The sequence below is a fragment of the Notechis scutatus genome, chromosome 6, assembly GCF_049901735.1.
Source record: "Notechis scutatus isolate UNSWTSFEM ecotype Mainland chromosome 6, rNotScu1.2, whole genome shotgun sequence".
Lineage (NCBI taxonomy): Eukaryota > Metazoa > Chordata > Lepidosauria > Squamata > Elapidae > Notechis > Notechis scutatus.
The window spans coordinates 70,845,614-70,870,592 of record NC_142014.1 but is presented as its reverse complement, the minus strand read 5'-3'; the positions used below and the strand labels follow the sequence as shown (position 1 = coordinate 70,870,592).

At 39.6% G+C, this 24,979-nt stretch overlaps 1 protein-coding gene across 1 annotated transcript in view; it reads left to right on the top strand.

Annotated features, from left to right (window-relative positions):
- The first annotated feature begins 558 nt into the window (after window positions 1-558).
- Window positions 559-24,979, top strand: part of LOC113419363 (1-phosphatidylinositol 4,5-bisphosphate phosphodiesterase zeta-1) — a 51,815-nt gene continuing 27,394 nt past the window's right edge. Inside the window, exons 1-5 of the mRNA XM_087969131.1 lie at window positions 559-687; window positions 3,125-3,356; window positions 16,641-16,842; window positions 20,789-20,933; window positions 24,178-24,330. Of these exons, the coding sequence (XP_087825257.1) occupies window positions 571-687; window positions 3,125-3,356; window positions 16,641-16,842; window positions 20,789-20,933; window positions 24,178-24,330 (849 nt within the window). The 5' untranslated portion in view covers window positions 559-570. The remainder of the gene's footprint in view (window positions 688-3,124; window positions 3,357-16,640; window positions 16,843-20,788; window positions 20,934-24,177; window positions 24,331-24,979) is intronic.

Below are 24,979 nucleotides of genomic sequence, written 5' to 3'. Positions count from 1 at the left end.
TTTCATTGAGGGCCGCATCAGGTTTGTATTTGACTTGCGGGGGGGCTGAGGGGGCGTGTCTAGCTTGACATCACTCATGTCAGGGGCACCTGTCCACCTGGGCGGGGCTGGAGTGGATCCACTATTGCTAGTAGTTTTTTCTGCTAGTGCTCAGGCAGCAAAAACAGAGCTTGGGGGACAGCCCTCCTAGGCGCCATTTTCAGCTGTAACGGCCTCTTGCAGCCCTCTGCCAATGAAAATGGAGTTCGGGGGGAGCTGCACGTGGCCCTCCTGAGCTCCATTTTTGCTGGCAGAGCCACCATGGGCTGGTCCTTGGAAGTTTTCAGGGATCTAAGCACCCTGTGGGCCACATTCATCCAGCCCATGGGCCTTGAGTTTGACACCCCTGAAATAGATGAATGTAAGTAATGTAAATGCATTTGGTCATTGAAATCTTAATATTAAAAGTCATAGGATTGTCTCTTATATCGTTTTCTGAATGAAGAAAGTGTCAGTGTTCTTGATATTTTCTGGATGAAGAGTGTCAATGTTGTTGAGAGTTCCCTTAACTCACTTTTCTATACATGGTTCATGGACATGATTTTTGATGAATTTAGAGAGGGCAAGATCAACATAGATAAGACCTTAAAGCTGCTCAACAAGTTTGAAGTCTCTTACGATTATGTTCATGTGAAAAAAGTTTTTAAGGTGAGGAAATATATATATATATTTTAAAAAATGTGTTGCAAAAATATGATCAAAGCCATTTTCTCAGATGTTGAATGGGCAAATGTCTAGATTAAAGTTTTCTTTTAATATGGAAATGCATGTTTTTAGATATCCCACCTTTATTATTTTTATAAATAATTTAAAACAGGGAACCTAATACTCCTTTCTGCTCCTATATTCCCCAAAACAACAACACTATGAGATGAGTTGGGCTGAGAGAGAGAGTGACTGGCCCAAAGTCACCCAACTGGCTTTTATAACTAAGTTAGGACTAGAACTCCTGCTTTCCTGGTTTTTAGCCTGGCACCTAAACCGCTATACCAAAGTAGCTCTGATTATTGATAGGTAATGTTCTTGTTTAGTATTTGTTGCATTTGTTCAGAGGAGCATTTGTTATGTTCCATTTGAAATATTGTTCGATGCAATTGTACTGTGTCAACTTCTTTTCAGTGTGTCAATCAATCAATCTTTTATTACAGACATAGATAGAATTACACCGTAATTTGTTTTTCCATTACATCTTTCCCTCTCTTCCTGTCCTCCATCCCTTGAAAAATTAATTCATTGAATGTATTCTTAATCAAGGCAAGTCCTGATTCAGGAATGTCTAATCTGGGTCTGGGAAAATTATATACATTAAACGATAGACTTGAGCAAGTTCTATATTTTTCGTTGGTATTAAGCCAGCATGGGAGAAAAGAAAAAGGAAATAGTGCAAATGGCTGTCTTAGATAGGTTTCAGATAAAATCAAATTAAATCTTTATTACAGGTAGTCCTTGAGTTACAACTACAATTGAGAACAGAGCTTCTGCTGCCAAGCAAGGCAGCTATTAAATGAGTTACATCCAATTTACAATGTTTTTTGCCACAGTTGTTAAGTGAATCACTGCAATTGTTAAGTGAATCATGCACGAATTAAGTGAATTCAGTTTCTCCTATTGATTGGCTGGAAAGAAGCTGGCTGGAAAGGTCACAGATAGTGATCACATGACCTGTAACTGTCATAAAGACATGCTAGTTGCCAAGTGCCTGAATTTTGATCATGTGATCATGAGGAGGATGTGATGGTTGTAAGTTCAAAGATGGTCATACGTCCCTTTTTAAAGTGCCTTTGTAACTTTGAATGGTTGCTAAAGTAATGTTTGTAAGTCGAGGACTACCTGTAGAGTAGCATAATTCTGTGTGTTTTTCAGCTGTATGAGATAAATGAAGGTCATACCGTGTTTCCCCCAAAATAAGACTTAACCGGAATATAAGACCTAGCATGATTTTAGGATGCTTATAATATAAGCCTTACTCCCAAACTATGCCCCAGTTAAGGTCGTCAGTCATACGAATGCATTTAATTACTGCAATTCTCTGAAAATAAGACCTAACTGGAAAATAAGCCTAATGTGTCTTTTGGAGAGAAAAAATAATATAAGACCCTCTGAAATTATTTTCAGAGAAATACAGTAGCATTGCTATGAGTTTGAATGTATTTCAATCCTAATCATACCAGTTCTCTCCTGCTTTCTTGCATATTTAGGCTTGCCATCAGATTAGAGGTAGTCCTTGACTTATGACCACAGTTAAGCCCAAATTCCCTTTGTTAAGCAACACAGTGGTTAAGTGAGTTTTGCTCCACTTTATGACCTTTCACAGTTGTTAAGTGAATCACTGCAATTGTTAAGCTAGTCACACAGTCGTTAAGTGAATCTGGCTTCCCCATTGACTTTGCTTGTTAGAAGGTCGCAAGAAGGGATCATATGAGCCCATCATAGATATGAATCAGTTGCTAAGCATCTTAATTTTGCTCATGGGGAATACTACAACAGTCATAAGTATGAAAAATGATCACAAATCCCCCTTTTCAGTGCCATTGTAATTCTGGATGGTTACTAAATGAACTGTTGTAAGTTGAGAACTACCTGTAATGGCTTATTTTCAAATAAAAGACACCCCTTTCCCAGAGTTCACTTCCCGCCGGCAGGAACTGTGGAAGTTACGGAGGCCCGAGAAGCGGCTGAAACGCTGCTGGTGGACATCCATGCCGCCGCCACCTGCCCACTGACCTGGGTCTGCAGCAAAGGCGCTTGGCAGGGGTAGGGAGTCCTCTGCGCTCCACCACGATCGGTCGTTAGGAGCGGCTGGTGGCGACACATGGCTGCCCGTGGGGCGCTCTAGGAGAGGGTGCACGGGGGGGCGGAGAAATTAATTCACCCCCAAAAAGATGTCCTAGATGTTTTTTTGGGGTAAAAAAAAAATTAGACCCAGCCTTATTATATGAGAAACATTGTAGCTTTTTGGGGGGCTGCCGTCACACACTGCTGGCTCATATTTAAGTGATTGTCCATTAAGACTCCAAGGTTCCTCTCACAATTACTGTTTTGGAGCCAGGTTTTGACTAATCTTTTTTTTCCCCCTTTTTGGTAGAAAAATGACAAACAGAAGTCTGGACTTATTACCATGGAAGATTTCAGAGCAATATACCGAATGCTTCTTCACAGACCAGAACTGGTTGAACTTTTCAACAGCTACTCAGCAAACAAAAAAGTTCTATCACCATCAAATCTAGCTGAATTTCTCAAAAAGGAGCAATTTGAGCTTAATGCGAATGAAGGAAGGGCTGTTTCGCTCATTAATCGATACGAACCCATTAATGAAGGTACCCTAAAGTTCTAAAGTTACGATTTAATTAGTGGAACTTCCTTTTCTAAGGAAAGAATGAAGGTTGAAAATAGAAACAATGCAAACGATTGTCAGACTTTTTAAAAAAGCATACTTTTTGCTTGGAAGAAACCATTAGTCGTGGTTTGCTGTCATCGTTGTGTCTTCTGTACCATATATGTATTTAATAGAAGATCAGAATTGTCATTTTTGTGTAGCCACCCTCTTTGAAGTGATGTGTAACCATTTAAAATATGTACAACCTTTAAAGCAATATATATTGTAATTTTATGTATGCTTTTATAAATTTAAATTGTATTCATTTATTATACATGCTAATTAATCATGACCTAAATGAAGAGTGAGCTCAGCTTCTAAATATGCTTTATAATTCTCTGTTGAAAAATGATTCTTCTGTGTATACAAGCATTGCAACTATTTTGATCTTTTTTTTGAATGCATTATGTTTTGCGTTTCTTTTTTGTCAATTTGTCTACTTTAAAGCAAAACACTGGTTTATCTACATTGCACTATACTGCATGCATGCTTTATCTTAGTAAATGTTTCATTCAGATATTAAATGTAACCACAGGAATATCAGTTCAAGTCATAATAATTTATGAGATAAATCTTTTCAAATATGTTTTTCTGCAGCAGCTTAGACCGATAATTTTACAGTTCAGATTGCAATAGAGGCAACTGGTAAAATGTTAGAAGGAAAAAAGTTAGTTATACAATCCTTGAATTTTTAAAAATCTTCTATTTTTAACGTTGGGTTGGCCTAATAATACAGGTAATCTTCGATTTATGTGTGCAATTTCTGTTGCTAAGTGAAACAGTTGTTAAATGAATTTTGCTTCATTTTATAACATTTCATGCCATAGTTGTTAAGTAAATCACCACAGTTTTAAACTAGTAACATGGTTGTTAAGTGAATCTGGCTTCTCCCTTGATTTTGCTTGTCAGAAGGTCACAAAAGGGATCATATAACCCTGAGACACTGCAACCGTCATAAATAGGAACCAACTGCCAAGTGCCTGAATTTTGATCATGTGACCACGGGGATGTTTCAATGGTCATCAGTGTGAAAAATAATCCTAAGTCACTTCTTTCAGTGTTGTAACTTCTAAGGATAACTAAATGAACTGTTTGAAGTTGAAAACTAACTGTACAATTTTTTTTATTATAGTGCTTTTAAATTTTCATATTATACAATGATTGTTTTTAGAAATATATTTATGCACAAAATATTCACAGTGCTGTTTTTGTTACCGTTTTTACAAAAGTATATGCAATCTTATGGAATTTTATTTATGTAATGAATTCACTGATTCCTGTTCTCTCTTCGGGAATTTGTATATTAACATCAATAATGTATACAAGTGCTAATAATGAAATAAAAATATGAACTGGCCTACAGTGAACTCCTCCTTTATCGCTAGTTCTTGTTACTATATTTTTCTTTGGGTTTTTTACGCTTTCTCTTCCTCATTTACATGACAATAAACAACACTACTATATTGGTTGGAAGCTTTATATTTCTGTTATTATAAACTTCTGCCTAGCTTGTTGCACTGTCATGTTCCCATCCATGGCTTAATTAAAAAAAATAGTCAATACTCCTTCATTAGTGCCCTGATTACCATAATTGTTCTTGATATAAAGATCTGTTACAATACTAGCCTATGACATTCAGTATTAGTGCATTGCACAGCCTTATCACAGAAAAATACCATAGCAACTTCATTGCTAGTTCTGGCTTTGGTTTAGTGACTATCTTCTGGAGAAGAATTCACACATCATAAAATAAATCGTTAGATAGGTTACCATCAGTGGTGGGATTCAAATAATTTAACAACCGGTTCTCTGCCCTAATGATTTCTTCCAACAACCAGTTCACCAAACTGCTCCTGGCCATTCTCATATTCCTGATTTAGCCGCTATATTATGATTTTTAAAAAATGTATGTACTGCAGGAAGCAAGCAGCAATCAGTTAGCTCCATTATATGTAACGATTTATACCTGCTGAATAAAATACGATTCAGCTGATTATGAGGTATATCACAATTACTTGTTACTTGGCCACATGTTTTTCAACGAGAATAAAAGTAGGTCAGAAAAATCAACTGTTGCAATGGGAAATGTTGAGTTTTTCATCAACAGGATTGTTTTATATACAAATACAGTAGAGCTAGAGAGCTTAGGTAAATAAAAAAAAACCTGATGCACAGTTTATAGAGCTGTTTCCAATTCCACTCATAATTGGGAGTTTAGACAGCAATTGGATTTCTTACCTTCATTGATTTTAGCGGGAGGATGTGTTCAGCACTCCACCTGACATCTCTATGACCTTTAAGGCTTGAAAGTGGCTCTGCTTAACTCTAGTTTTATTGAGCTTTTTCTGCTAATGATAAACAATGAAAAATGCATTCTGTCCATTTGAAAAAAAATTAAGTAGCTTACTGGGAAAGTGATGGTCTTCAACCTGCTAGTTCCTTTGTTATTCTTTCAAACCCACAGATAGTGGTGGTATTCTACCGGTTTGGCCCGGTTCTGCCGAGCCGGTAGCGGCAATGAGCAGCAGACACCAAATCAGTCCTCTCCGCTGCTCTGCTGTTAGGCCCACCCGCCCGCCTGGGCTCCCATACTCACCTTTATCCTCTGAATTTGAAGCACAGTTGCTTTGCATGGCATAGCAGAGGGCCACACGGCAGCTGCTGAAGTGACTGGAAGATCGTGCAGGCTTGCAGGAGGTGAGTTAAAACACCTTTGTGTCTGCACAGTGTGTGCACACGTGCAAAGAACAACCACCAAGCCATACCCACCAAACCGGTGGTAACAATATTTGAATCCCACCACTGCCCACAGAATATTGGAAGGGAATTGTGCAAAGATTGTGGGGTTTTGGGTGTCCACCAGGATAATTTCAAAAACAGAATGGGGCAAGATTTGTTGGTGGAGGAAACTAAAAGGGAGAAGACTGAGTTTGAACATGGTCCAGATGTGGCTGTGGAAAGTAACATCCTAGAAAAAAAGAATTCCCCAATGCAGGAACTTGGAATGTTGGTCTGTTTTAAGCCTTCTTCTTTCCCAATCACAGTTCTGCCCAGCACTTCCCAGTGCATAATAATAGCACAAGAACAATGCATTGTTTCATTAAAAGAATAGACAGACATTTCCTATAGCTACTGTTAGTAAAAGGGTTGGAAGAGGGCAGGATTATAGAAGCCACGTCTTTCATTCTTTCCCTAATTTGTTAAATTTCTCAAGGGTACCTTCATACATGGCAAGAATTGTGGGAAAACACACCTGGGATGCTATCCTGGATTTCTATCCAAATATATAACTATAGAAAGATGTGGCAACTTAGGCTTGGATGAATAAGATCAGTCTTTCTCAGCTAATTCTCAGAACAAACTATACAATACATAGTTTAAGAATGTCTCCTCAGGAAATTTCAAGGAACCTGGGATGATCTCACCACAGCCAAACCAGAAGGAACATAGAACATGGAATAACAGAGTTTCTTGGCCAAGGGAGCCAGCATATCCAAAGACACTTCTGTGGTCATGGGGCCAGCATGGCTATATGCCAAAGGTGCACGGAATGCTCTTACCTTCTCACCAAAGTGGTACCTATATATCTGCTCACATTCATGTGCTTTTGAACTGCTTGGCGGGCAGGTGCTGGGGCAAGTAATGGGAGCTCACTCCATTGCACAGAGCTCGGGTCTCAAACCCAGGTTGTCAGCTCTCCAGCTGACAAGCTCAGCATCTTTAACCACTGAACCATTGCATCCCTGTACTGTATACGTATATTTATTTGATGATGCTTCATTTAAACTTATGTTTGTATATCAGTGACTGCCTGACCTCCGTTAGATGCCGTATGCTAAATAAAATAAATAAATAAAAGCTCTGCCTTCCTCCCTTTCCCTGGAGCAAGGCCAAATGGATGGTTTTAAGCAGACACAGGCTTCCTTCTTGCGTGGGTGATTCCCAATCAGCCTTCTCATTACAGACAGACGGCAATTGGCACCTGTTTCTTATATTGCTGATTTCCTATTGTGAGATCTTTGCAACTTGAAAAAAAAGGGCTCTGGGAATTATTATTATTTTTTTGAAAAGTAACAAGTTCAATTGCCTGAAAAAACTTTGAAAATCCCTGACCTTGATAACAGCAACACACAAAAGAGAAATCCTCGTAGAAGACCTAAATTGCTGACTCCAGATGTGCAAAAATCCTAAATGAGATTAATTTCAACACTTTCCCCCCACCCCTCAGAACAGTGTTTGGCATAATTTACTGTTTGCTTTAGCACACTCAGGTTTTGAAGTGTTATCAGCTCTGAAAGTGCTTATAACTGCTGCTACTCGTGCTAGCAGTTGCAAGCACTCCTAAAGTACTGGTAATTAATGTTGTGCAGCCTTACCCAATCTAATAAATTTCAAATATGTGGGGTTATGCCCCCATAATTCCCAAACATTACCTGTTTGCTGTGCCTATTGTAGGAATCGGTATCACATATCTTAGAAGGAACCAGTCAAGTATAGCTTGGAACATCATAAAGTTTACTACTATAGGATTTGCTATCCTTAGCAATACAGATAATCCTCAAATTCTGACTGTAACGAAACCTGCCCATTACTGTTCTAAGTCATAATGGTCATTAAACATAAGACATTTTTGCAGGTCATTAAGTGCAAATAGCACAATCATAAGTGCATAACCCCAGGGTTGTTAAATGTGCTATTGTTTATCATTTGCTATAAGGTATTGTTTACCTTTTGCCAGAAGAAGTGCTAGTTTTCAGCAGAAATGTCATAAAATGCAGTGACATAACTATGGGACTCTGCAAGTGCCTATGATTGCCTTGTTGTTGAGCTTTGTGTGGGAGTGCAATGGTCAGAATGTTGGATCCAGGTCATAAGTCCCCCTTTTCAGGTAGGTTGTAACATCAAACAATCGCTAAGTCATTAGTCAAGGGATATCTGCATGATTGATTCTTACCTTCATACTGATAAAACTAACAGGATTAGGACAGCAATGAAGAAAAGTTCAGAATGCCTTATGGTGCTTAGAATTAAATGTAGGAAGTACAGAAGAAAGAAAAAGAAATGGAAGGGGTACTAGTGCATAAATAGGCATAAAAGGTAAAGGTTCCCCTCACACATGCGTGCTAGTCGTTTCCCGCTCTACAGGGCACTGCTCATCTCCGGTACAAAGCCAAAAGCCATCTCCATAGGTCATGTGGCCGGCATGACTAAATGCCAAAGGCATATGGAATGCTGTTACCTTCCCACAAAAGGGGTCTCTATTTTTCTACATGCTTTCGAACTGCTAGGTTGGCAGAAGCTGGGACAAGTAACGGGAGCTCACTCCGTTACACGGTGCTAGGGATTCAAACTGCTGAACAGCCAACCTTTCTGATTAAGAAGCTCAGCATTTTAGCCACTGAGCCACCATGTCCCTATATAAATAGGGATGGGGTAAGATGTTTTATTATTTTCCTTGCATGTAGGCAATCAGATCTGGACTTCAAAAAACCTAAAAGATAGCAAAACGAGCAAAGAACCCTACTTCTTTGTTGTGACCTACTGATTATCTGAATTTATCAGATCTGGTAGCCATAATTGAAAATTACTGTTGTTATTATTATTTACCAAAATAATTCATCTGACTTTCTTTTTAAAGGATATATTATCAAGAGCGGAAAATAAAGTTAAGGGGTTTAAAGATTGCTCACAGAGTGATCTCATTACTTCGGCTTTAAGATTTGATAGGAAGGTAGAGAAACGTTGCCTCACTTCAACTTTTCTTTTAAAGGATTTTCTTCCTTAGAAATCAATGGGAGGAACTGACTCCATTAGGTTTAAGTGAAGTGAGGTTTCTTTATCAGTGCAGGAATGGACTGGAAGCTATGGAAGGCAGCTGGTTTAGGGATTTTTAACAGATATTAAACTATTAGGAGAAAAATGGACCTGGGGGCAATATATATATATATATAGCCTGAAACACAAGATTAAAAAGAACCCAATACACAAGCCTGAGGATGGCAGATGAGATTCTGCCGAAACATCGCTATCATAAAAGCACAAATATTAAGACGTGGGAAAATACCCGAAGAAACCTAAATACCATACATATAAATACCCACGAAAGCATAAGAAAACACACACACACACACACACACACGCACGCACGCACGTATGTATGTATGTATGTATGTATGTATGTATGTATGTATGGTATTCAGCTTTGTTCGGGTATTTTCCATGTCATTATAGTTGTGCTTTTAAAGTTGACGTTTCGGCAGAATCTCATCTGCCATCATCAGGCTTGTGTATTGTGTTGGTCTGTGAGTCAGACTTTCACAGCTGTTTCTGTTTTAAATTTCATGTTAGCCTACTGATGTGTTAGAATGGTTTTTTCTTCATCCTGATTGGTTGGGAGTCTTGGACTGTGTTTATTGGTCTTGGAGTTTGCTGTTTTCTGCTTGATTGGTGTTCCTAATATCTTCTGTCTGTTTTGTAGCTTTTTTTTGTCTTGATTGGCTGGCAACATTGTGTTTCCTGTATTGGAGGCTTTTAGTGCTGCTTGGCTCCGAGTAAACGGACAGGAAGCTAAGTTTCATCTGGGTGCCTGGTTGGGGTGTGTTTGAACTGGAGGTATCAGGGGGAGTCTGTTTGTGCCCAGGTGTTTGGCTGGCTTGTGGTGTGGAGATTTTTTTGTTTGTGAGTGCAGGCTTCCAAATAATTGATAGTCTGGTGGAGTCATCTCTTCTATTCATGCTTTCAGGTCTTTTTTCAATCTCTATGGCTTCTCTGATAATTCTGTGGCTGGGGTTTTGGTGCCATTGAAGTCGATGCTATGACCTGTGGCTTTCATGTGTTGGACTAATGAGGAAGTGTGTTCCAGCTTTTTTACTGCATTTTTGTGTTCATCCAGGCGGGTACTTATTCTTCTATTAGTCGGTCCAATGTATGTGGCAGGGCATGATGCACAATTAAAATTGGAATGTGTTGGAAATCCATTGTTTTCATTGCTGGTCTAAAAAGATGCTGCTAGACTCCTAATTCCATATGACCATGGGCATGCTGCAATGGTCAAAAATATGAAAAATGGTCACAGGTCACTTTTTTTAACACAGTTGTAACTTTGAATGGCCACTAATGGTTGTAAGTCAAGAACTCCCTGTAGTGAGGATAGATCTTGAAAGTCTGAAAGTATCTCTCTCCCAAACTTGCCTTTACAGTCCAGAAAACTAGGAAAAGCCCTTTCTAAGACATTCATCACCCCCTCCATTTATTCTGTGGGCTCAGCTGCCTTTTATCTGACCATTGTCTAGTCTGCAATCTTCCTCCTGTTTCCCAAGATCATTCTCACATACCATTGTACTAACTGACCTACAACAGGTGTTAAATTTTATTGATTTCTTATCTCATAATAAAGTTTACATAGCTGCTCATCTCATGGAAAGTAATCCTAATGCAGAATGATCTAACTAGGTTTATTCTCCTAAAATGGCTATTAAAATAAACATTTTTCTGGGTTCATGTGTTAGAATTAAACTAATTCAAACGTAGCAGATTCATATCATCCTGGGGGATAATATTTCCCAGAGATTTTTATTTGTGTGTTTTGTTTTTTTTTACTTTCAGCAAATTGCTAAAGTCCTGTTTGTTCTTTCAGGCTTAAGGCAAGGAGGGTGGTTGAGTCCCTTTGAAGTGATTTTTGCTGTTTGTGTTTTTGCTTCTGTCTACTGGTCGTTTGTCTTCTTTGCTTTTCTTGATATGCTTTCTTTTAATTGTTTTATCTGTAAGTCACCCAGGGTTGCTATGGAGTTGGATAGCCTTGAAATTGAAATAAATTTTTAAAAAGCATGCTAGGCTACCTAAAGAGGAAATCGGTAATAGATAAATCAAACTTTATACCTTGTGCGAATGCAGGGGCAACTGTGTGACAGAGATAGCACAATCTCTTTGTCTGTAGAAGCTTTCTGATCGCGAAGTCCAAAGGCAAGAAAGAGGTTGTGGCATGGGTCTTTATCAGTTGTCCTTCGGGCTGTTTTTCATCTGTCCTCTCGTTCAGTGAATCTTTGTGTTTAAGAAACAGCAAAAACATCCTACCTCTTTCTCTCTCCTTTTTGTGCTTCCCTTTGTTCAAGGTGCTTTGGGTGGAAGGACTCCTCCATTCTTTTATTTCTAATGCAATGAAGAACTTAAATACTGCTGCTTAATTACTTGATCATCTTTTACATTCAGCATTTGCTCAGGGACACATTTTTTTTAATAAGAACTCCTGCTGAATTAAAATCTCCAATGCTGGTCTTTAACTGGCCAGGTTCTTACAAGTGCAGTGAATAAAAAATGGACTCTAGGCAGCTTTCTCTTTTAGGGCTACCATTCCCCTTGATCCCTGCACACATAATTGGTAGGAGACCTCTTCAAGAATTCAGCCATAGTGTGGAAAATAAAGGTTTGGATAGAAGAGATGGTTAACCAGAAAGTAGAGTTCAGACCAGAAACGTTCTTACTGGAAATTATGAATGAGAAATACAGTAAAGGAACAATATTTAATTATACATATAATAACAGCGGCAAGATTGGTGTATGCCCATAACTGGAAGAATGAAGATATCCCTATGGAAAGTGAAATAATAAGGAAAATATTAGTCTGTGCAGAGATGGACAGACTAACTTTAGAAATCAAAGATAAGGATGAGACAGAGTATTATAAAGTCTGGAGTAAAATATATCAATGGCTAGAGTCAAGGAAAAAGAAAGAAAGGGCTGACTTTTTATAGGAATGAACATTAAAGTTTTGTAAATCAAAGAGAATGGAATATAATGGACAAATATGAGACGATACAAATGCATGAGTATAAAAGATGGTTGTAAATATGTATATAATTGTATATAATTCTAGATAAATGTAAATAGAAATAATATGCAGCTAGCACTATACTAATAACAAGTGAAAAAGGAAATTAGCTGTTATGTGTATCTCTATACTATAGTTTATATGGCCAAAATGATGGCCAAGAAAGTAGCACTGTGTTCAATTGTTTTTAATGTTTATTCAATAAAAATTATTTAAAATTAAGAAAAAAAAAGAATTCAGCCTGTCCTAAGATGGTTGTGTAAGGAAGATGGAAATGGGATACTACTGCAGAAGCAGAGGGAGATAAGTGTTAGAACTGCATAGTGTTCCAGATCAGAGATATGAATGTAGCATTATATACAGGGCTGGGATTCAGCCGGTTCGGACCAGTTCAGGTGAACCGATAGTTCCAGCAATCAGTTGGCCCTGCCCACCTGCCCCTGCCCTGGTCTGTCATATATTTCCATGTTTTGCAGCTCAGCTGATTTGTGCGGCACAGCGGATTGCCATGCGAATCAGCTGTTTTACTCACTGGGGCTACAGGAGAAGGTGAGATTTAGAGCTGAAAATGGGTGGTTTTCAAATGCAAATTGCACGCTCACAGAACTGGTTGTTACACCAGTTGAATCCCACCACTGACTATACATACATATTTACATTATGCTACCCTCCAGGAAAAGACAAAGCTGCTTTAAAGAGCTACAGACAAACGTTATATTTGCATTTCCAGCAGATTCTGAAACATGGTTTCAACTTGTGGCAAATTCCTGAAGCATTGCTCAGCCCTGATAACCTAGATATAAAAGATATGCTTCTTGAGCAGGGCTCTTCTTTGCTGTCTTATTCGTGTTAAAATATAGCAGGGAAGATTAGTTTTTCATATCAAAGTACACATCCCCTCTTGCGGCTTCCGAGCTCTCAGCTACATCTAGCTGAATTCTCAACCTTGGGCTCAGCTTGACTTGCAAACTGTGACAATTCCTTTCCTGCTGCGTAATAGGGTTTGTAGTGATTCTGCTTTCCTCAGTATCTGAATTTTATTTATAGATAAAATAAACCTCTGCAATTGGTGTAATGGGCAGAACCCTGGATCATAGCCCCGATTAAGTCAATATTCCATGTGACCTACACTTTTATTATTACAAACCTAATCTAGTATCCAGAATATTCCTTTAGCTTTTTTGCAAGACTATTGGATCAATGAATGGTTCACAGCCAAGGAAACTTCAAGAGACATGAATCAAAAGACAATAAGGATCATGAAAGTAAGAGGGTACTTGGGTTTAAAACACCATTCTGGCTTCCAATATCATTTTGTAGCACAATTGTGTAACAGATGGAATCAATAAAAAGTTTTAAAAAGCAGGGGAGGGACAGAGATAGAAAAGAGAAGCTTTCCCATAATGGATGTAGCCCGTGGTGTTGAGACTATGTCTTTTGGTGTTACCAGCCAATCTGTCACTTGCAGGCACATTTATTTTTCAAAGAAAGAAGAATAAAAAGGGGTTACATTTTGAAATGTATCTCGGTAAGAGCGAAAAAACATACTAAGCTGGGGTTGGAAGTGAAAAGCATAGAGTTAAAAAAAAAAACCACACTGAGCACAATAAACAGATAAAAAAATAATCTAGGTTGGAGTATGGAAAGAAATTGCTTGAAGAAAAGGATAAAAAGTACCAAGATCAGTAAAACTATACATTAAAAAATGAAACTGTGAATGCTTTGAAAATGATTTTGAGGAGATTCTTCAGGACATATAGGAAGGCAAGAACAGCATCTCTTTAAAGCAGCTACTTTTGGGTGATGAATTCTAGAAAACCTATAAGAAATCAACTCTCTTAAATAATCATGTCTTTAATGCAACTCATCAAATTCATTAATATTTTTCATTAAATGAGTTTAATCCTTAAAACAACCACATCTTTAATGGGGCTCATTAAAGCAGCTGCCTGTTTAGAGGTTTTCCTGTCTTAAAGAGATGCTGTGTTTTTGCCTCCCTGCATTTGGAACCACTCCTTCTGAATAATTTTTGAAACATGTAATATTCTAAAAAAAATAATTAAGAGCGGGCTAATATTAGTTTCAGCAAAAAGAGCTTTAGACGGAAACAGAGCAATTTTAACCAATTAAAATATATGTATCATAGAAACTAAATGCTTCCTATCTCCAAAGCTAATTTCATTAATAATTTATTTGTCATTTATTAACCATTAAAAATAATTATAAAGTTATTACACTGTTGGCACACAGCATTCAGATTTAAAGGGGAGAAAAAAAGGGACTAAGAAATTACTCAGTGACATCCAGTGGACATCACTGAAAAAAAGGCAAAAAGTCACATGGACCAAAGGGATGACCCATCATGTCTCTTCTGGTCCTCCCCTTCTCTGTGGGGGCTACTCTTTGTTAAGCCCCATGTAACCAGTCAAGAAGCAAGAAACACACAGACGTCAGAAAAGTCTCTTTGATGCTGTTCAAGGATATATGGAAAACTTCATAAAGAAATCCTAGCATCATTTATCTTAATTAAGGCAGAACCTCTGAATGATTTGAAGCACTTCTTCTCATGTTTCTTCCCACTTGGTCTAAGTTCCATCTAACTCACCTTTAATCAGTTGGTTATTTACCCACTACTCTCCCTTCTACTCTTTCCCAGCTTCGACACTCTCTCTTACATTTAGAAGTGTAATACATCAGAACAGAAGTAGTGAGGAGGATGCCACATTTATCATCATTATAAGAACTATTTTCACACTCTCTGCTCTGCGGTGGCTCTATTCTGTTGCTTGCCAACAACCTTTACTTGTCCTAGAGCAGTGATGTCCAACTTGTGGCATCATGTTGTTGTCACGTGATGTATCACGACTTCCCCCCTTTGCTAAACCAGGAATGGCCATGCCAATGTGTGATGCATCCAGCCTGTAGCCATGAGTTTGACACCCCAGTCCTAGAGTACCATTTCTAAGCTACTTCCTATCTGGATGAACTGAGCTAACATTTCGGCATTGAGATCATCCCCATGTCTTCAAGCTGTGGAAAGTTATCTTTGTGCTGCAAAGAATTGAAAGATCACATTCTAGATATGCAGGATATTCCCACATTGCAAGGAAAAATGGTCACTTGTGTGATTATCAACATGTTGCACAAGGTGAGAATATAAGGGTATCCTCAGGGTATGGTCTATGAACACCATCTTGATTTTTTTGGACCACAACTTGTGGACACCTTTGTGAGGGTATCTTGTGGAACAAACCTGAATGAAATAGTCAGTCAACTACCACACTCTCTGCAATAGGGATGATATTTCATAACCTATATCTATAATTCAAAAATGTATCTCAGTCAGAAGAATATCTGAGTCAGATGAAGAAGGATATATGGTCCTATTACAAAGGTAGGAAAACAAGAGAGTTGGACCCTGATAAGCTATGTCCACTAGCCTGAAAATGCTGTACTATTAAATCTCAGCTTATGGCCACCAACATTTCTATGTCTTCTGTGTTGCAAGGGATAGTTATTAATGGTGTCACAATGAGCTGGTTCACCCAACAAGCTAAACGACAACTTCAAATGATGACACTCAACTGCTGTGTTCACTAGCAATAGCTGTAAGGAGGGCCTGTGATGGGAGAAGGATCATACCATTGCAATGTAACTATTTCACGATATCACACTCGGATATGAAAAAGTCAAAGTTGTATCACAACAGTGAGATGCTCTTTTCCTTGTTGGAACTAAAGCTTTGAATCCTCTGTGCATCTTCTCTGTTGTTTAGGTCACTTGCTTGCTGAAATAACTATGGTTTAAAGTGATGGCTTGCTTCAGACAAGATACGAATGGAGTAACTGAGTTTCCCATAATAGGGAGCATCAAAATTACCCAGGGTCAATTTAGGTTTAGAGAAATATATTGAGAGAACCTAGGCAGTATAGAGAAGAGTTATGTAATAACTCAGCATTTCTCAACCGTAGGTACTTTAAGATGTGTGGACTTCAACTCCCAGAATTCCACAACCAGCATAATTGGGAGTTGAAGTCTAGGTGTCTTAAAGTTGTTAAGGTTGAGAAATACCGTATAATTAATAGAGAATTTCCCTCAAAGTTTCAAAGAAATTATTCCGGTTGCCCCAAATGAAGAGTTTTGCTCTACAACAAGCCTATGAAAGAACCATGCCTGCTTCCATGTCCCTATTTGGTGAAACTAATTAGAATTTCTGCAGGTCTCCTGATTGGAGAAGACTTGCCTAGGGTCTAATGACATAAAATAAAGTAAGTGTCAATGTGCAGCTTAAGATCTGGTGAAGGATATGTGGACTCTTTCTAGTCTGTTTAGTTTTAGTTGGAACATGAATCTGAAAAAACTGAGCTTGTTTCTTTTAATTCCCACCACGGCCTTTAGCAAGAAGCCAGAAGGAGATGACCATCGAAGGCTTTATACGATATATGCTGTCAGAAGACTGCGGTATATTCAAAGTGGAGAACAAAATGGTTTACCAAGATATGAATCTCCCGCTGTGCGATTACTTCATATCGTCTTCACACAACACTTACCTTATCCAGGATCAGCTAATAGGGCCAAGTCATCTGTGGGGCTATGCCAAGTATGTACTTCCTTTGGGAGAGGCAGAGAGGCAGAATGGTGGATGGATGTGCAAAAGAATGCTACTTAAGTATGATAGCTACAGCAAAACTCCAATCCCAAGTTAGAATGATGAAAAGGATTACCTGATTTATTCAGGTATTCCTTTTTTTCTATTGTAACCTTTGCCTGTACTCATGTCAGAAGCACTAAAGCACTTGTGGTTTGAAAGAAGTAGCTGGTGACATCACCATTGTGTGGGGAACATCCAACTGAGAGATCTTTCCATGACCCCGGCAAGAGCTGGAGCGAAAGATGGGAGCTCAACCCCGCCCCATAGCAGTACTTGGATCTCAAACGTGGGCTCACTGACCTCCATCCCAGCATCCTGATCACACAAGCTACCACGCTGCTTTTCTATTCTAACCAAGACAAAACTTTGAACTATTTAGTTATGCAAACATTTATGGAATATGCCATAATATCTAATGCTATTATTTGAAATAATGTATTTAATTGAATACCTAAGACTTTCTTAACTATTCTTGCAATTTATTATGTTGAAGCTAGACTAATTAGTCATTTTTCCCTACTGAAATCAATGCGATAAATACAGGAAGTCATACTTAATAAGGTCAATTTTAATCTATTTTAATTTGATTTATTTCTGAATATTTCATGTATTGGGTAGTCGTTATATTATTGATTAATATGACCTCCCTCTCACTGATTATTGCTTTTAGAATACTGTTCTGATCTAGTAACTGTAAATTCCTTTCTTTTGGGATTATTTTTGTTACAGAAATGTTTAATAATATTTTGAAGCATTATCTAATGTATTGTTACTATTTTTCAAGATGAATGTATCACTGATGTATTACTGTGAATATATATGCAAGTAGTCCTTGACTTGCAACCACAGCTGACCCCAAAATTTCTATTGCTAAGCAAGACAATTAAGTTTTGCTCCATTGCAGGACCTTTCTTGCCACAGTTGTTAAATGAATCACTGCAGTTGTTAGGGTACTAACACAGTTGTTAAGAGAATCTGGCTTCTTCATTGACTTTGCTAGTCAGAAGGTCACAAAAAGTGATCATGTGACCTGGGACACTGTAACCATCATAAATATGAACCAGTTGCTAAGAGTCCAAATTTTCATTGCATGTCCTTGGGATTGCTGCAATGGTCATAAGTGTGAAAAATGGTCATGTCATTTTTTCAGTGCTTTGAAAGGTCACTAAACGAATGGTTATAAATCAAGGAACACCTGTAATCTGTATTATTATATAATAACACATGAATGTTACTGGAGGTTAATTTCTTTTACTGGTTTTATTATTTTTTTTGTTAGTTATTACATAAATATGTTTGAAAATGATTTATCTGTAAATGTATACATAAATAAAATTGCTATTGAACAACTCTTCCAGCATCAGATGTGCTGCAATGTTGTGATTCGCAGTGGAATCTTAAAGTTTATTTCTAGATATTATTGATCTGTAAAGTTTACCTGAAACTCTACTTTAGGCTGCTTCCAGAATTTAACAATGGAAATAGGATACAATTCAGGAAAACCACTCTAGCCAAACAGGAGACTAAAGGAATTTTCAACTTGCTGAAGTGACTTTTGTTTCAATAATTTTCCTGCTGTAAATTGATGGTGGCAAACTGCTTGATTTTGATTATGACATCAACATATCATAGGTCCAGGATGATGCTTGACAGCTTCATTGGATATGTTGCAGTTAATCAGTTAATGCAATTTATTTGAGATGTGTCTATTACTTAGTCCTATTGTACGGCTTTCTCTTTGCAAGAAACAATGGTTAAACAAATGGTGTCAGCTTGTAGGAGGAAGGATCTGTTCTTCCTTTAGCAAGATAAAACATTTCAGGTTGGATCTATTCATCAAGAAAGGTAATCTGAACTAAGAGAGAATGTCAATGAAACTATCCCAAATTGTGATTTCTGTCATTAAAAAGAGACTGAATGTGATGAAGAAATGCAAGCATGGGTTTGAGAGGCAATGGATCTCTAGTAAGCAGACTTCAGGCCATGCTTTCTGAGAGTTGTGGTTAGTCAATTATTGCGGTCATGATTTTTGTGTAGCCTTGGGCTTCTAGGTAATGAGATTTGGAGATGAATAGGGAAGACTTTTCTGATCCCAGGCATATGTTTATTTCTTCATGGTTTGGAGAATGGACTAAACAAACGGGTGGATCTATAGGGGGGGGGGGGGGGGCCCCCCCCCCCCCCCCCCCCCCCCCCCCCCCCCCGCCCCCCCGCCGGGGGGCCGGCGCGGGGGGGGGGCGGCCCGGGGCCGGGCCGGGGGGGGGCGGGAGGGGAGGGGGAGGGGGGGGGGGGGGGGGGGGGGGGGGGGGGGGGGCGGGGCCGCGGGGGGGGCCCCCCGGGGCGGGGGCGGGGGCGCCGCCCCCCGGGGGGGGAAGGGGGGGGGGGGGGGCGGGGGGGGGGGGCCCCGGCGGCCCCCCGCCGGCCCGGGGGGGGGCCGGGCCGGCCGCCCCCCGCCGGCCCCCCCCCCCCCCGCCCCCCCCCGCCCCCCCCCCCGCGGGCCCCCCCCCCCCGGGGGGGGGGGGGGGGGGGGGGGGGGGAGGGAAGGGGGGGGAGGGAGGGGGGGGGGGGGGGGGGGGCGCGGGCGGGGGCCGGGGGGCCGGCCCCCCCCCCCCCCGGCCCCCGCCCCGCGCCCCCCCCCCCCCCCCCCGCCGCGCCCCGGCGCCCGGGGGGGCCCCCCCCCGGGGGGGGCGCCCCGGGGCCGGGGGGGGGGGGGGGGGGGGGGGGGCGGGGGGGGGGGCCGGGGGGGGGGCCCGGCCCCGGGGGGGGGGGGGGGGGCGCGCGCGGGGCCGCGCCCCCCGGCCCCCCCCCCCGCGCCCGGGCGCCCCCCCCCCCCCCCCCCCCCCCCCCCCCCCCCCCCCCCCCCCCCCGGAAAAGTCTAAAGTGCTGTTTATTTGATGAAAGATAATAACACTTAAAGATATTACCTCCAAGAACTTCGAGAAAACAACAGAAAGATTTTAGCATATTCATATTTTGAAATCTGATTTTTTTTTTATCCTGAAGCTTACACTTTTTATAGGGATTCAGGAAGGATTCTGAAGTGGTTTCAAGTTGTCATAAAATAGATTACAGTAGTGTTCCAAAATTCTATATCTGTTGAGTACATTGAAAAAGATGGCACACAATCAGAGTTCTGCGTTGTAGAAGATGCAAATTTACTCATAGTCTTGGATTTTAGTCAGTAATCAGCACAAAATTCACAAAAGACACTGGAATGTCATGCAGCTGAATTAAGTTATCTCTGGGAGTCAGTCAGATTTGCAGGCTTTCATTCCCAGAATTTAGTGTCAGTACTGCTGTTATTAAAAATTCAGAGAGTTAAAATCTGTATATATGAAAGGTAGCAGCTTAATGAAGATTGCATTCTCCTTTCAGACTGAATTACTTTGGTCTAGCCAGTGTTGTGACTTTTATCTTCTGATGTGAAGATAAACTTGTTTAATACAGTCTTCAATAATTCTGAGGAAAGGCTACATATGATGGATACATCAAGGTCGTATCATGCTTCATAGCTCATAAATAGGGGAAATCCTCTACTGGGAGAAATTGTCAAATGTATCATGATTTGAATATAAAGTTTGAGGAACCCAGCAACATACTGATCTGTGTGTACAAACAGTTGTGATGAGTTTTGTGTTCTACGTGAAGACAAGCTCTCACCCAATAAAGAGCTATTGAAAAATAACCCCACAAATTATAAAACAAATTCTGATTTAATGACCCAATGTTTGTAAATCATCAAGTCACCTTCAAGTTTCTGACCAAGAATAGACAGCATTGAAACAAAAGCAACAACACAGTCAACTCCACAATCCGTTCTACTGAATCTGATGCTAAAATGGGATTGTTTTGTTGTATTGCTGAAAACCTTCCAAACACATTTTTCTTTTAAAAGTTCCCTTAGAAGGGGATGCCGCTGCGTGGAGATTGACTGCTGGGATGGACCAAATAATGAGCCAGTGGTTTATCATGGACATACTCTGACAAGCAAAATTACCTTCCAGAATGTCATCAATGTTATACAAAAACATGCGTTTGAGGTAAGTGTTGCCTAGGGTTGATCAAGGTAGAAGCAACTGTGGATGGATGAGTGTGGATGGCTTCCTATCCTGTAGATCATAGTTCTCCAACCTTTCTGGCTTTGCAGACTGGTGGGGAGGAGAAGAGGGGAGTGGCCGGCAAGCACACACGTGCAGTTCCATTTGCACCAGTGGCATGCATGTGCGCTCACCGCTCATGCAGATGGAGCATGCATGCACATGCTCCTCCACTGCTTGAACAAGGGGATGCGTATGTGCACGCTCGCCCACCATTTCCGTGGCCCAGTTGCAAACAGCTCATAGTCCACTAGTGGGCCAAGGCCCAGAGGTTGGGGACCTCTGCTACAGATGTAACTGTTCCCTTTATGTGTGACTGTCAGATGGTGGAGACAAGACTTTAGAGAATCACCTCTAAAGAAGACTTAGACACATCTTATACACACATCTGTAGAAGACTTTAGAGGTGGTTCTACATGCTGGCTGCAGAAGTTTTGCTCTGTGCATCTTGTTGAGGGCTACATCGCTGAAAAACATCACTGGTGTTTTACTGCTTGATTTATTAATAATACTTGTATGGTACCCCATAAAAGCTCTGAGAAAATAGCACATCTTAAAGTCACCAACATTCACAGTCACTGTTTTAAATAATATATAATATAATAAAGTACATAAGTAGGACGTAACATGAGATATTTAACATAACAAGTTAAAATAAGAAGAAAATTTAATGTCTATGGAGATTCTCAGTCATCCAGGTCATGGTTGTCCCAAAAATGCTTTTTCAAGAGCCAACTGGACTTTCTGGTTTTTCTTTGAAGAAATTTCATTTCTCATTCAAGAAGCTTCTTGGATGAGAAGTGAAATGTCTTCAAAGTAAAACCAGAAAGTCCAGTTGCCTCTTGAAAAAGCACCTTTGGAAGAACATTTAAAAGCAGCTTTGGAAGAACAATCTGCTTCATTGGTAACAACAAGGGCTTTGACTATGTAAAAAATGCTAGAATTGCAACTTATGAAGATTAATGGGTGTGCAGGAACAACTGATTACACTTGTGAGGAATCTTTATAAAGAGCAAGAAACTTGGGTAAAAACAGAGTCTGGAAAAATAGAGTCATTCAAAATAGGGAAAATATCCCTGGGTTTATTTAGGTCATGCAGCAAACTTGTTATAGTATGGTTAAAAGCAATAAATGCTGGCATCAGATATACAGACAATGGCAAGGTAAAGATGACTAAGACAAACTCCTTCAGAAAGTAAAAAATGAAAAATGAAACAACAGTCAATGTTAAATATAAGAGATCTACACAATCATCTGTGTCTTTTGTGAAGTTGTGACTGACTGACTGCGAAATGCAGCAAGGTGGAAGATAGTTTCTTTATCATTATAGATAAAGAAGGGCAGTGTGTTAAAGTAGTAAAGAGATTAATCCTTGGGAGGGAAGCCATGATAGATGTGGACAAGGTGATGAAGGATAAGGACTTTGTTATGACAAGCCAGTTCACCATAAATAAAACAAGTGGTGTTGTATGGCAGTGAAATATTTAGAAAGTGCAGGAGAAAGAAGATTGATGCTTTCAATTTATGGATTTGGAGATGAGTACAATGAAAAGCAGGAAGAATCGCTCAATTGACCCTGGACTAAGGAAAAACTGTTTTGTTGAGATGATGGTGAGTTAACAGAAATTCACATGATTCAGACCTGTGAGGGATGGGATAAAACAACTCTACATGGCTGAACTGTGGTAAGTAAAAAGATAAAAATGGATAGACAAAATTAAGAATTTCCTTAGAACAACTACTGACAGTTGTCAGCATCAAATCAACTTGGCAGGCATTTAAATGGACAATTGCTGCCAGTTGGACTCAATTTGGGCGCACCTAACTAAACTGTGCCATTCTCATATCAATAATCTTAATGAGCTTTTCTATTCCATCCAACAATGAAACATGAAATCTTACATTGTCTCTTCAATTCTGTATGGAGTTTCTTTGTCATCCAAGTCATGGTTGTCCCAAAAGTGCTTTTTTCAAGAGGCAACTGGACTTTCTTTGTTTTTCCTTGAAGACATTTCGCTTCTCCTCCAAGAAGCAAAACTGAAGAAGGTTCTTAAATGAGAAGCAAGTACTTACTTTTAGTAGCAAAATAGCCACCTGCACCCTACTCTATCTTGACTAATTCTAGATGAAATTCCACATAGGGACAGCCTCATGGAACATTATAGAGCTGGTTGGGGAATAGGATCAACTTATTTTTTAAAATATAATTTAATTTCTTTTAAAGGAAGATACAGATCAATACAAACTAAAGAAAAACAAAAGAAAATTAAAAAGTTAAAATGCAAGAAAGGGGCAGAAAAAAGTAGAAGAAAAATAGAAAAGAAAGAAAAAATTCAAAGAAGTTCCTTTCGATCAATTTGTATCTATTACATCCCCTCGATATGACAGCATGAACCTCCTTATCTTTAGAAATAAATCAGTGTAAAACCTCTTATATGCTTCAGTAGCAATACCTTTATTTTGGTCATTGACTCACATAACATTCACAGATAAAATTACAGCTGTCCTATTGTAACAATCTAATCTATATAACAAATGCCTAAAATTTAAATCACAAACTATAAAATGTTGATACCGATACCATTAAGATATTAAGGTTAAGGTTATGAAGACAAGAGTGTGAAAGGCAGAGATGTATACAGTCTGGATAAAACTGGGATAACAAGTAAATATTTTTATTTATTTATACATCAAGTGAAGATGGCCCATCCCATAGCAGAGCTACTCTGGGCAGAGTACAATTAAAATGCAGAAACATAGAAAAGTGTTATATAAACATAAACCACCTAAACCATTTTAAATATGATTTAAAATAGCTGATATGAAGCCTAAAATCATGGCATCACTTACATTATGATTCTCTACTCTTGAGGAATGTGTCTTTTCTTTTATGTATACTGAGAGTATTTACACCAAGACAAATTCATTCCTCCAATCACACTTGGCCAATAAAGAATTCTATTGTCTATTGTCTATCCATATTTAAACAACTGTATTATAAATGCGAGACTAGAATAGTATGGTGTAAAATTAAAAGGCTCCATAAATTGAAATGACAATAACATCGAAGGCTAAAGAGCTAAAACTAGGAAATGTATGCAAACTTATGGGCATAGCCTTTGTTGGTCTCTATATGTTGTAATTATGTAACATATCTACCTATATAACCTCTTCAATTTATTTTCAGGCTTCAGATTACCCCATCATTTTGTCACTGGAAAATCACTGCAGCCCTCCACAGCAGGAAAGGATGGCAGCTCATCTTCTCGACATCCTCCGGGATAGTTTGTGTACTACAACCATTGACAATGCTGTGCCATCAGAGTTACCCTCCCCAGAGGTAAAATCTTTCCCTGGGGACTTTGCTCGTTGGAAGCTGGCTAGAAAGTTAATCCCAGGATATTGCAACTGTTGCAAATACCTGACGGTTGCCAAGAACTCAAATTTTGATCCCGTCACTGTGGGGATGATCATAAGTCACTTTTCCCCCCAGGGCATTGTAACTTCAAATGCTTGCTAAATGAATGCTTGTAAATTGAAGAGTCTCCGTAAATGGAGAAATCCTTATTGTTTTGAGACAACCATTTTGAAGTATATGCTACTGTTTCCTCCCAGGATCTGTTGTCAATTTCCAAATCTGGTCCCACAGCCCTTGAATGTCCTTGGTGATCTCCTCTATAAACGCTAAGTTCAACTCTGCTTAGCTTTTGTGAGATCTAAGCTGGCTCTAATTGTCACCATTTGCTGAGGGATAGATGTCTGCAGACTTTTGTGATAGCGCTCACATACGTGGCTTGATAGCTAAGGGACTGAGATGCCTTGTGCCAGCGATGACATGACAGTTGTGATTATTGGTGTTGCAGCAGCATTATTTATGCTTATCGACATATGAATCCCATGGCAGGCATGCATGGATTGGTGTAGAGCCATGATATCTACATTTGCTTGGCTGCCTTGGGACAGATTCAATTGAGATATCAGAGCCATTC